Source organism: Schistocerca gregaria, chromosome 6 (genome assembly GCF_023897955.1).
Source record: "Schistocerca gregaria isolate iqSchGreg1 chromosome 6, iqSchGreg1.2, whole genome shotgun sequence".
Classification (NCBI taxonomy): Eukaryota; Metazoa; Arthropoda; class Insecta; order Orthoptera; family Acrididae; genus Schistocerca; species Schistocerca gregaria.
Genome location: NC_064925.1, coordinates 282,546,994 through 282,561,347, shown reverse-complemented (window position 1 = coordinate 282,561,347; position 14,354 = coordinate 282,546,994). Strand labels below are relative to the sequence as shown.

Below are 14,354 nucleotides of genomic sequence, written 5' to 3'. Positions count from 1 at the left end.
TGAAGAATAAACGACACTACGTAACACACTTCTGCATGTGCGTCAGCTAATATTTACCTGTGAGTGGGAGATTTAAATTTTAGGAATGTGCTCATGGCGTGGAAACTAATCAGCTCTGCGAATTAGAAATTTGTTTGATGCCCGAGGTTTTTCGTACAGTGTCCTACAAATACTGCAGTCCACTAACACATGCCGCCCTGGCCATTTGCACAGTTAAGCTCATCTCCAGTTTGTTTCGAATTTTTGTAGGGAGAGATTTCGAGGGGTAGAGGGTGGGTGAAACGCTTCGCCCTGAGTACGCCCTCGTTGCTATCTGATACAACAGCAATGAGACCTTAATATTAAATTCAAAGAGCAATACAGCTGACTAGCATGAATCATTCAGTGGCAGCACTCCCCAGATGTCACAGCAGAAGTAACAGGGAGTAATTGAGCGTGGGGGCACATTTATGCTGTACGCTTATTTTTCAGGAAGTAAACAAAAAACTGTCAAGAAATAACGACGACTTTAGCGTCTACTTACTGTGTTTCTACTTCGTAGACGTGGTAGCTCGCCTGGTAGGAGTAGCGCCACACCTGTAACAATGAACTGTATGTCAGATCACATAGCAGAAAGAGCGTCAACAGTAGTACAAACTGACACTTCACATCCACTTGCTGAAATAATGTAACTTATTTTATAGATATTGTTACACCGTTGATGTTGTGTGTGTTGTCAGTCAGGTGCTTTCTTGGTGATGTATTGTGCAGCAGAAACAGATAGGTACTGAAACGCCGGCCATAGTGGCCGAGCTGTTCTAGGCGCTTCAGTCTGGAACCGCGTGACCGCTACGGTCGCAGGTTCGAATCCTGCCTCGGGCATGGATGTGTGTGAGGTCCTTAGGTTAGTTAGGTTTAAGTAGTTCTAAGTTCTAGGGAAATGATGACCTCAGCTGTTAAGTCCCATTGTGCTCAGAGCCAATTTTGGTACTGAAACAAGAAGGAAAGATCCAAGATCTAGAGAAACTGTTGCACGATCGCAGTAAAAGTGCGATAGCTTTACAAGGGAACCAAGGAGGAGGATGGAAAATGGCTTGCGAAATGGAAACTTGTGGCGTCGCAAGTTTTTACGCGATAACTTACAGTGCAACATAGCCCACTGTGTTGGAGCTTAGGAAGCTACAAACTTGGGTCTTAGCCATGAGTCATAAGCACGGCTGTCGCTGCTAGGCAGGCTGAGAACACGTCGAGCGGCTGTATTTTCATACCTCTAGCGAATCTAAATAAAACACATTAAATATGGGCAGATTATTTTCAAATTTGGTAACTAGTTTTTGTTATTCAGAAGAAGGTCTCCACAAAATTTCAAAGTCTCGGAGATTCAGAAAATTACCTAAAAGACCCCAAACCGACACTTACATTGCAAAACTCAGTTAGGAATAATAACAGTTTGTCTTTTAGTATGATTTGAGATCATTACTAGAATTCTCAAGGTATAGAATAATTTTATTGAGACTTTATTTTCAAAACCTTAATTATTTTGCATTTTCGTAGTCTAATTTTTAGAAAAACTTATTGTCTGTTTCTTAAGTGGTTGTGTGAATAAATGAGAATGAGTGAGAGTGTGTATGTGTAGCACACGTTAAAATTCAATATTATATTATGTACAACATTACGTAACTAGAACATGGGAAAGTTGTGTTTTACCCACACTGCTGATGACGTATGTCTAGGTGAGACTGCTTTTGTAAGAAGACAGCCAGAATAGCTGTTTGCAGAGTAATGATATTCTAAATTATTTTCAAGATTAATTTTAATTTCGTTTTGTTTTATTAAACGTTGTGTAAATATCTGCATTTTGGAAGACACAAATGCTTTTCTGAATAGTGATTGACTTAGGTGAGTTTTGCCGCGAGAATGATCTGGAAGGATCATTTTGATTAGTCCGTCAGACTGATCAGCTAATCACAATTAAGTACTTCCCGCGCCTCTGAGCACTATGGGACTTAACATCTATGGTCATCAGTCCCCTAGAACTTAGAACTACTTAAACCTAACTAACCTAAGGACATCACACAACACGCAGTCATCACGAGGCAGAGAAAATCCCTGACCCCGCCGGGAATCGAACCCGGGAACCCGGGCGTGGGAAGCGAGAACGCTACCGCACGACCACGAGCTGCGGACACAACTAGTTAGATATACTGGGAGAGAGGCAGTCTGAACAAGAGTCGCTCGTCAGCTTCGGTCGTGGAAGGACATGTAAAACGTGCTATTTGTCATTATGTGTAAGATGAAGAAATATTGTGTTCCGTGCGTTTAGAACTAGTTGCAAGGAAAGCCGTTGCAATTACGAACAATTTGATGAAAGCTGGAAGTTTTGGAATTACTTTGTTGGAAAGTTAAGAGCGTGTGAACTTTCGTCCTTTGTGAACATTTCCGCCTGGCATGTTCCGTATTCATATATGGAGTATTTTGGAGTGCAGTTTCTCTTAAAGAAAACCACTGAAAAGGACCGAATGTGAAACTCACTATTAGGAACGGAACTGTGACTGTGAGATCGCGTAGTCAATCTGGTTGGACTTACTTGTATTTCTGGCTGCTTTGCGTGTTAAGTTGTATGAACTGAGAACTGAGAGTTGTAGATTAGTTAGTTAAGTAAATGTGGACTTGATGCCCTGTTAAAATCTGTGCTTAAGGAAATAAAAAAAAGACTTGCTTTCGAATTTTCAAAAATTTCTAATGACAGAAGCACCAACATTACCACCCGATATGTACTATGAGATAATTGCATGACAGCAGGCAACTAGAGTTTACACGGACTTTGCAACGTAAGTATATGTGTTTTTTTATCAATGCTGCTTTTCCGACTTCTAAACAGTACGTATGTTTACTGAGAAAAGGGACGGTCAGCGGACGCTGTACTGAGGTAGGTGGATTTTTGCAGTTGAACAGTGCACAGTGCGACGAACGTAACGAAAATTTAACACGCCCCGCCGCAAACTGGCAGGAAAGATTATAAAAAGAGGGTGGCATTGTGACGTCCATTCTGAACGTCGCACGCCACCAGTCACTTCGTATATAAATTTTGCAGCAAAATTTTGTGGATTTAGAAGACTGTGTACCAAAACGTAAATGCGATAATAAGTTTGTAATTTTTGGTTTGTAGAACGGTGTTTTCACGATTCTAACAATAATTATTTGAGTGTCTGTCATCGTAGTACGTGACATTGTTATTGATTTAATTGTGTTTCTCTTAAAGCAAGTTACGAACTTCAGAAACTCCTGAAGCAAAAGGAATTGAAAGATTAGTGGGAAATGCTATCAGCTACGATATAATCTGATATTTCCAGAATCACAGATCTGTAGATCGTAGACAGATAAAAGTGTCTTGATGTTTCGCATTTACCGCAGCTGGTAGGAATTCAGAGGAATTTCTGAAGTCTGCGGATACTTGATGGGAACTTCAGTAGTTGCTGAATCGGACCAACGGTTTAATCGCCAAAATTTCGTGAGTCAAATCAATAATTTTTCGTCTCTCTTACTGTATATGATTAGTTTTCAGTATAGCATTAAGTTTCTGTTCTTCCTGTCCTTTTTTATAATAATTTAAGGGAACTATTTGGCTTAATGTCAATCGAATTAAAGTTGAATCAAAGTTATATTCTTCAGTCACTTGTTTTAGAGAATGAACCATTTGTTATTGGCGTAGTTAATTGTGTTGTAATAAATATATTTCTGACTCTTTACTTTCATTAATTGGTTATCTATTTCTGTGTTATTATGTCTATCAACTGGGACAGGTTAAAGGTTTCTTTCTTTTTTCTTTTTCTTTTTTTGAAAATGGGAACAGATCATTACGTATCTATAACATTTACTCAAAATTGTGCCATTATTGAGGAACATCACAGTACTGTCTATGAATGTTACCATTGGTTGTAGTTGGTAGTTACTACGATGTGAATTTAACTTGTCCAACATCACATGGAAGTAGTCAATAAACAAGAACCGACAATACAGCAAAAATTCGAAGCTGATTTATTGCGAGATTCACCAACTGCATTAAGATTAGAATTTAAAATCATTATTTATCACGCTGGTTCTAACGCTGCCGTGTACATTCTTATCCGCGATTATGAGGGTTAATGCTTAAATCGATGTAAATATCATGTATATTCACTACGATTAGAAGTACCGACTGAGATATACGTAAATACACCACTTAATTCTTTTTCCTTCTTATTGCTACCAAAAATATGCATGAAAGAGAACCTATAAAATAAATCATTATTTTTTTATTTATCCGACGCTTTCACGATCAATTAGTTTCGTGTTTCATTCAAAAAATAGACTCCAGGAACTGTTAGATGCGGAAAGAAGACGAGTGTCTGCTAGATCTATACGGAAATTGCAGAAGCAATATTGTACAGGACAGAAACAAGTGTTAGAAAATATAAAAAGTTCTGCTGCACGTAGCAGCGATTGGAGTGACTGAGGCTTTTGATAGGATATTTTAAGAGAGGCTACAACTACAGGGTGTCCCACCAGGAATGATTACTATTTAGGGACATGAGAGGGACTATCATTACAAGGAAAAAGTTTAGTAACCATGGGTCTAAAATGCGTACATTAAGGCCATGAGCACTACTTCATCTGCGATACTTTGAAATAAATTCCTGCTATTACATACTCTCTGCTCTCCATATTTTGAGAGGTGGTAGTTTGGACCAAAGCTAGAAAAAAATTTCCAGTAAACATGGGCTTTAAAGTGCATGAGCTCTTGTTCGTCTTCGCTACTGTGAAACACGTCTCTACTGTTCAACAACTGCTCTTAGCTCTTAAGGTCTGCATTTTGGAGCTCTTGTCTACAGTACATTTTTGCTTCGAATGTCGTTATCATTAGAAGCTTCTAGGGCTTGTAGAGGGTACTTAGTAGATACGATTTTGATAAAGAACTTTTATCCAGAAATATACTGTTTTGATGTAAAATAAGTTTGGAAGTCGAATAACTTTCAAGTCCCCCGCTTTACTGCACGCACACAACTGGTACAATGAGCTCTGACTGTTGTGTTTCACAGAAGCTACGGCGTGGGCAATATTCCGACTAGTCGTCGTCGAGTTCTCTTCTACGTGGCGAAGGCTTGCTTCTCCTAAGATGAGAGTGCCGCGTATCCGTGGAGAACCACACCCATTCCTCCATGCTGTAAACATATAGCAGCTGTTGTTGTAGTTGGACAAAAATGATTTGTGATGTCAAATCTATGCCAGTAAACATGCTCTGCGTGTAACCTGGAGTTTCTGTTTTCATATTTTTATTATTGTGTATGTTTGATCCATTTCCATGTTTTATGGGAAACTTTCAAAAGTTGTAGTTGCCATATATGGGCAGGTTAAGACCCTAGAAAAATTACGAAGCTACGTCATCTTACCAAGAGGTGTGCATGTCAAGGCGTGTGACAGAGGCCAGGTGCTAACTGTGAACTGGTTGCTGTAATTCATGCTTTATAAATTCTTTCGTGTCAGTGGGGCACGTGATTAATTCTTATGTAGTTGTGTATATACTGACTGAGGGTTGTAATGTGGTTGCTGCGTCAAACACTATATAAACAAACAGATTTTGGGGGATGTGTTGTGTTCGGTGTCAGCTTCTGAGTTTGTGTTATACGTGCCTTTGTGATAAATTACGAAGACAAGGCGCGAACTGGGGATTTGATGCGATAAAGAAAACACATGCCGTATGAGTTTGTAAGTAGGCTGAAAATCACTGGCTGTGCTGTGTGCAGCCTGTGGCTGGTTTGCATTGTTGTTTGCTATTGTAGTGTTGGGCAGCTGGATGTGAAAAGCGCGTAGCGTTGCGCAGTTGGAGGTGAGTCGCCAGCAGGGGTGGATGTGGGGAGAGAGATTGCGGAGTTTTGAGAGCGGATGATCTGGACGTGTGTCCATCAGAGACAGTAAATTTGTAATACCGGATGTCATGAACTGATATTATATATATATATATATATATATATATATATATATATATATATATATATATGACTTTTAATTAATGTAAATACACTGTTTGTTCTTTATCAAAATCGTTCATTTGCTAACTATGCCTATCAGTAGTTAGTGCCTGCAGTAGTTAGAATCTTTTATTTAGCTGGCAGTATTGGAGCTTGCTGTATTGCAGTAGTTCGAGTAAAGATGATTTTTGCAAGGTAAGGGATACATGAAAGGTATAGGTTATTGTTAGTCAGGTCCATTCTTTTGTAGGGATTATTGAAAGTGAGATTGCGTTGCGCTAAAATATTGTGTATCAGTTTAAGCACAGTCATTTATAATTTTTCTAAGGGAAAGTTTCACGTTGAATATTTGTCGTCCATCAACAGAAGGTTTGTGTCCATCGAGCTGTTTCTACGACTCCGTAGCGTGTTGAGCTGCTTATGACAAGTTACCGCAGCCAGGAGCCATTCTAAAGCTCAGATTTACCAGGTTCAAATTCAGATCAAGAGTTTGTGTAATCGAGTCCAGAACGTAAGTTTCTGAAACAAATTTCGGTAACTGATGAATCAGAAAATCTTGTTCTGCAGTTACAGGTCAGATTTAATGTATTAAACTGGCAAGGCACGTCGTTTGATAGTAAGTGGAATCTTACCCTCTTGGGGTCATAATCCAAGGGTTGGTTAACAGGCTTATCAATAGTGGAGGTATAGAGATGTCTAAATCCGTATTTTTCCCTTTATTCAATGCCTTGTTAGTTCGTCTACTGAAATGGACCAAGAAACTGTTAAACTCTTACGATTCTTCATTCGATTAGAACACTATGTTGGTGTCGTGCTTTCCGACGGCAATGGCAATTTTAAACAAGATACTGTGGCACGACGCAAGGGCAGGAGTGTGATGGAATGCTTCGAGGACACAATGGCAAAGTTCCAATTGAAGTGCTAGCCTCCCAACTGGCCAGAACTGAATCCGATCGAAAGGATCTGGGATGTGATTGAAAGTGGCGTCAAAGCTCAACGCGCCCCTACCAAGAATTTCCGGGGATTATGTGACATGTGTGAGTAGATGTGGCGTCAACTCCCTCTAGCCACCTACCAAGGCCTCACTGATTCCATGCCATGACGTGTCGTCGCTGTTATCCTTCGCAAAGATGGATATACCAGCTATTAGGTACGGGGTCATAAAACACTGGCTAATCAGTGTATGTGGTCCATGATATACCGTATTCTGGTACTGAGGCAGATTTGATGTCCACTGATCCGATACAAGTACACTACTGGCCAATAAAATTGCTACACCAAGAATAAATACAGATGATAAACGGGTATTAATTGGACAAATATATTATACTAGAACTGACATGTGATTACATTTTTACGCAATTTGGGTGCATAGATCATGAGAAATCAGTATCCAGAACTACCACAGCTGGCAGTAACAACGGCCTTGATACCCCTCGGCATTGAGTCAAACAGAGCTTGGATGGCGTGTACAGGTACAGCTGCCCATGCAGCTTCAACACGATACCACATTTGATCAAGAGTAGTGACTGGCGTATTGTCGCGAGCCAGATGCTCGGCCACCATTGAGCAGACTTTTCAATTAGTGAGAGATCTGGAGAATGTGCTGGCCAGGGCAGCAGTCGAATATTTTCTGTATCCACAAAGTCCCGTACAGGATGTGCAACATGCGGTCGTGCATTATCCTGCTAAAATGTAGCGTTTCGCAGGGATCGAATGAAGGGTAGCGCCACGGGTCGTAACACATCTAAAATGTGACGTCCATTGTTCAAAGTGACGTCAATGCGAACAAGAGGTGACCGAGACGTGTAACCAATGGCACCCCCCCATACCATCACGCCGGGTGATACGCCAGTATGGCGATGACGAATACACGCTTCCATGTGCATTCACCGCCAAGTCGCCAAACACGGAATGCGACCATCATGATGCTGTAAACAGAACCTGGAGTCGTCCGAAAAAAATGACGTTTTCCCGTTCGTGCACCCAGGTTCATCGTCGAGTACACCGTCGCATGCGCTCCTGTATGTGATGCAGCGTCAAGGGTAACCGCAGCCATGGTCTCCGAGCTGATAGTCCATGCTGCTGCAAACGTCGTCGAACTGTTCGTGCAGGTGGTTGTTGTTTTGCAAACGTCCGCATCTTGTGACTCAGGTATCTAGACGTGGCTGCACGATCCGTTACAGCCATGCGGATAAGATGCCTGTCATCTCGACTGCTAGTGATACGAGGCTGTTGGGATCCAGCAGGGCGTTCCGTATTAGCCTCCTGAACCCACCGATTCCATATTCTGCTAAAAGTCATTGGGTCTCGACCAAGGCGAGCAGCAAGGTCACGATACGATAAACCGCAATCGCGATAGGCTAAAATCCAACCTTTATTGAAGTCGGAAACGTGATGGTACGCATTTCTCCTCCTTACACGAGGCATCACAACGTTTCACCAGGCAACGCCGGTCAACTGCTGTTTGTGTATGAGAAATCGGTTGGAAACTTTCCTCATGTCAGCACGTTGCAGGTGTCGCCACCGGCTCCAATCTTGTGTGAATGCTCTGAAAAGCTAATCATTTGCGTATCACAGCATCTTCTTGCTGTCCGTTAAATTCCGCGCCTGTAGCACATCATCTTCGTGGTGCAGTAATTTTAATGGCCAGTAATGTAGTATCGGGCACAGATGTTTAGATACTGTTGGCCACACGCAGACATTGTTCAGGTGCAGTGTCCTGTCGAAAAATTGCGCCAGAATAATGTCATATGAGTGGAAACACACATGAGGATTGGATTGGATTGGTTTGGGGTAGAGACCAAACAGCGAGGTCATCGGTCTCATCGGATTAGGGAAGGAAGTCGGCCGTGCCTCTTCAAAGGAACCATCCCGCATTTGCCTGGAGCGATTTAGGGAAATCATGGAAAACCTATATCAGGATGGCCGGAGGCGGGATTGAACCATCATCCTCCCGAATGCGAGTCCAGTGTGTTAACCACTGCGCCACCTCGCTCGGTACACATGAGGATCCAAGGCGTACCTGACATGCTGTTGTGCCGTCAGAGTAGCCTCATTGAGTATCAGCAGTGATCTGAAGTCATACAGATGGCTCCCTACGCCACGATGCCACTATTAATATCGCTGTGCGTCTTCACAACACTAAAAGAGTGGTAGCCACTATAGTGCCGACAGTGGCCATAAAAAGAAGTGTATATCAATGATTTCTACTGAAAGGAATGCAACCCCATCAGCAGTCCATGCTCCATGGTAACGGCACTAGTTCAAATGTAGCCATTTAACGGCAGCCACCACATGGGATGATAATTACCTGTGTGTTCGCTCGCCCCTCCATATGAAAGTACGTAACGCACCCAAGAAAACTGTCGAACACGATCGTTCTGATGGTGCAGGTAGGGAGGCATAATTTTGCATCTGCGTACCGGCATAAAAAATTTTAAAACGCATTATAATCACCAGTGTATTTTATTGTGGCGATGTACTGCATCTCATGTGGGTCTTCTCATGGCTGCATTCGACCCTGAATTCATTTTTGTGGATACCAATGCGTGACCACCTCAGTCTGCGCAAGGGGAGGTGCTCGTGGAACAAAAGGATATGCGGTCAACGGACTGGCCTACCTGACGTCTGGGCTGCGTTCGAACACGTACTACAGCACGATTAATTGTACCAACGTTCATCTAGTTGTTAACCGCGCTCATGGAGGAATGGGACGGCCTTACTAACTTTTTTGGCCAGCATGGGAGCACGTTTCAGAGCATGTACTGCCGTCCATGGTGATCACAAACCATATTAGGAACTATGTCCAGCGTTTCGTAGCTCCCATGGGGCGGGAGGGATGGGGGGCGCGGGATGGGACCGTCTTAAATAGCGGTGACTTCAGTGTGACTATTTTATTTGAACAAAAGTGTCATTTGTCTCTTATCATTGCGTATTTGTGTACTATCGTATATGGTCCAAGTTTCATCGCATCATGTTACCTGGCAGTGACATGATGCGAAAATTACTATCGCCCTCAAGCTTTGTACGCTACTGCACTACTGTGTTTAGTCTTTCTGAATATATTCTAGGTGGCCTATTTTAGCTGATTCCATGTGAATATACAGCATGAAATAGTTCATGGCATAAACTGCCGGATGTGGATCACTAGAACGATGCATCAACAGTTACACGGCTGTCATCGTTAAGGAACTGTTCATACAAGGAGATTTTTCATTACGAATGCATTTCTAGCTATGATACAGGTTTTCTCAGTTCCTTCTTTGACATGTTGCACCATCTAATGAACTGTGTGATGTGGTAGGGACGGCTTTACTATCAGAACAAAAAAATTTAGTCTGATGTTTCAACTGTTTTTTTTCTTTTTTTTTTTTTAATAGTTAGTTGTTGATATCCTAAGCATCCCTACCACCCTCGTGTGTATTCATCCATTATATTCTATAAGGGACGACTAAAAAGTTTCAGTTCAGTTAAAAGGCCTCACAATCAGGCAAAATCGCCGTGAATATTCAGACAATCATCTCAAAGACGCACCAGGTTGAATATAAACAGTATGTCCCGTTGCGTGAAGAACCCCGGAACTGAAACTTCCTAGCAGATTAAAACTGTGTGCTCGACCGAGACTCGAACTCGGGACCTTTGCCTTTCGCTGGCAAGCGCTCTACCATCTGAGATACCCTAGCACGACCCACGCCCCGTCCTCACAGCTTTACTTCTGCAAGTATCTCGTCTCCTACCTTCCAAACTTTACAGAAGCTCTACTGCGAACCTATCATATCAGCGCACATTCCGCTGTTCGAAATACCATCATGATCAAATGAGGCCTTGTCAATAATCAGCTAGATTTTGTGGAAATCTGGTCAATCAGTCCATTGTTTGAGCAACCACTGACACATCACGACCCTTGGTGCAGAGTCAGTCACAAGCATCCCATGTACTCGTTGTGGGTGATAATGGGTCTAATTGTTGTTCGTGGAGTACTCGTCACAAGCTATGATGTGCAGCGCCCATTTCACGTGTATTACGACGAGTACTCGTAGTGTGTCCGCTGCAACACGTTCTCCATTTCCAAATCGGGTGTGCGTGTGGTCCTCATGTAATCAGATCCGTCGTACCTTCTTTCCAATGAACCAGTCTCCCACACTGTCGATCGAGAGAAATAAACACTCCCTGTGATGGACGATGCCTGTTAGGAAATCGTTCCCTGTACAGCCTTCCAGTAGCGAGAGCACTGCAACGTACTCCTCTATATGCAAGGGGCATGTCAGTGACTTCTGCGAAATTATACCGGTACTGGTCCATCGTATTGTACTGCACATCTCTGAATAGCACTGAGTAATGAATGGATCTGTCAGTGATACAGACAACGTTCTGTCATTGGTTAATGTAAATACGATGTAACATCTACACATAAATCCAAATCTGCATGGATACTCTGTAAATCACATTTAAGTCCTGGCAGAGGACTCATCGAACCACCTTCGCAATTCTCAATTATTCCAGTATTGGTTAAAAACAGTCTTGGTTGCAATTTTAGATTTTATTTTTCAACGACGCGTTTCGCCTTATTTAGGTATCTTCAGGTTATCTACATAGAAAACAGAGAACAAATACATCTGTTTAAGAATCGCGATAGCGTTGTGCAGACCTGGATAACTGGATCGCGTTATGCAGATCTTAGTTCCTCTCTCGTCGATCTAGAAACGGTAATGATTTTACTCTTTTATATTTCCAGTTTTTACTGAATTTAACGAAGGCGATGTTGGCCTGATATATTTGACGATGCCCTTTGGCTACATTAACTAAAGGATTCTTCTAAGAAATACCAATTTAAGGTATTTGCTCTTTCAATAGGTGATCTGTTTATACATGCTTATAGGTTATCCAGGTCTGCACAACTTGATCGCGATTCTTAAACAGATGTATTTGTTCTCTGTTTTCTATGTAGATAACCTGAAGATGCCTAAATAAGGCGAAACGCGTCGTTGAAAAATAAAAAACTAAAATTGCAACCAAGGCTGTTTTTAACCAATACTGTTAAGCAATGGTTTGCTGTATGCCATATATGGATTGGAAGAATTTCAATTATTCCGATCTGTTATAGCTCATGGAAAGAACGAACACCTGCGTCTTTTCGTATGAGCTCTGATTTCCATTATTTTATCATGGTGATCGTTCCTCCCTATGTAGGTCGACGTCAACAAAATATTTTCGCATTCGGAAGTGAAAGTTAGGGATTGGAATTTCGTGAGGGGCTTCCTCCGCAACGAAAAACGCCTTGGTTTTAATGATATCCACCACAGATCCTGCGTCATCTCAGTGACACTCTCTCCCATATTTCGCGATAATGCAAAGCGTGCTGCCCTTCTTTGAACTTTCTCGATGTACTCCATCAATCCTATCTGTCAAGCATCCCCCACCACGCAGCAGTAGTGTAGGCACTCTCTTTAGTAGATATGTTACATTTTCTGAGTGTTCTGCCAATAAAACGCAGTATCTAGTTAGCCTTTCCCACAACATTTTCATTGTGTTTTTTTCCAATTTAAGTTATTCGTAATTGTAATTCTTAAGTATTTAGTTGAACTTACTACAAGAAGGGGTCGTGAGTAAACTGCTGGACAGAGCAGCGCAGCTATTTTCTTTAAATATTGAACTCACGGTCTACCCCTGACAGCATAATACCAGCGTCAGCCAATCAGGTGTAAGTCAAGAAAATTATGTAAGAAAATATGTACTTATTAGGAAGTAGGACGTCAAAATTACGTAAAATAATTTTATAATAAAGAAGAAACTGGTTGTTAACACAGTTAAAGAAATATATAAGAACTTTAAAAATGTAACAAATAAACGTCGTGCTCGATGTGTATAGGTTACCCTCCAAGGACATAGTGGAAAAATAATTACGATGTCCAAGAGAGCAAACTATACACAACAGATGCAATGTTTATTCGTTTCCTCTGAAAAGTTCTTATTTATTTGACAATAGCTGTATTAACGAGCTCTTTCTTCTTTATTATAGAATTATTCTACGTAATTTTGGAGTTATATTTGTTGGTAAGTACTTCTTTTTGACTTTAATTATCTCGACTTAAACCTGACGGCTAACGATGGTATCATGCTGTCAGCGATAGATGCAGGTTTCAGTATTTAAAAAATAGCTGCGCTGTTGTCTCCAGAATTTCATTATCGTCACTCGATCCTGCTCTGTTTACAGCCAGTGCCCATCAATATGGGTATACCTACTTTTAGTAATTATTTACCTAATTTAAAGTTATTTTTATGTATGCCTCTAATTTACATCCTGTATAATATGATTGTTTTGAAGATCTGGAGATGAACATGTAATAATGGAAACTGGTTACCTTTTAATAAACGTGCCTTTACCAACTAGAATATTTTATAATTAATTTCAATATTCTGTTCTGATCACTGACATTCCCCGACAACATTTTCAAAAATAATCCCTGAAGAACCTCTGAAATTTCACCAGTGGACTATCAGTGGACTATGGATTCACATTGTACACCATAACGGCCGCCCGCGCGTAAGAGAGAGAGAGATAGAGAGAGAGAGAGAGAGAGAGAGAGAGAGAGAGAGAGAGAGAGAGAGAACACGCAAATGGACACGCTGCTATTGCCTAGACGTTAACGGAACAAACAGTTTCACAGCCGTTGTACCTGTCTGAATGCCAGTTTACTTGGCTACAGTAGTGAGACACTGGATGTGGCATCGTTAGTATCTCGTGACCCGTACCCCTGTGTCCCCTAATCACAGTCCGTTCGCCACTACACAACGGACAAACAGCAGAAGTAAACAGACGTTCGAGTCTGATATCGACTGCTGTAGCTATCCTGTATCGCACCGAGCCAGCGAACGTGCGCTTCTCAACTGGTATTTTCTAACTGGCTGCTTATCCAGCGAGACTGATCTGCCATATTTTATTGGGCACTTGTTCCACAAAGTAGTATATACGAGGGTAACTCAATTAATATCCTCAAAGTAACTATAAAATTTTATTGTAATTAAATAGGAAACTTAGGAGAACATCATTATTCTACATAGTCTCCTTGCGTTTCAACGCACTTTGTCCATCGTTGTACAAGCTTCCTGGTGTCATAAAAGAAGGTTCTCGGTTGAGCTTCGAGCCAGAAATGCACCGCTTCTTTCACTGCTTCGTCCGAGGCAAATCGACGGCCCTTTAATGCATCTTTGAGTGGACCAAACAAGTGATAATCAGAAGGGGCAAGATCGGGACTACATGGAGAATGTTCCAGTACTTCAAATTTGAGTTTCTGGAGCGTTTCAGCAGCATGGGCAGCAGTATTCGGACGGGCATTGCAACAACACAACACCTTTTGACAGCAA

The 14,354-nt window shown here is 41.6% G+C and overlaps 1 protein-coding gene across 6 annotated transcripts in view; it reads right to left on the bottom strand.

Moving 5' to 3' along the window:
- Nucleotides 1-14,354, bottom strand: part of LOC126278282 (inactive dipeptidyl peptidase 10-like) — a 1,623,672-nt gene that overhangs the window by 388,447 nt on the left and 1,220,871 nt on the right. For all 6 annotated transcript variants that reach the window (XM_049978288.1, XM_049978290.1, XM_049978291.1 and 3 more), the window contains exon 5: nt 524-576. In XM_049978288.1, the coding sequence (XP_049834245.1) occupies nt 524-576 (53 nt within the window). The remainder of the gene's footprint in view (nt 1-523; nt 577-14,354) is intronic.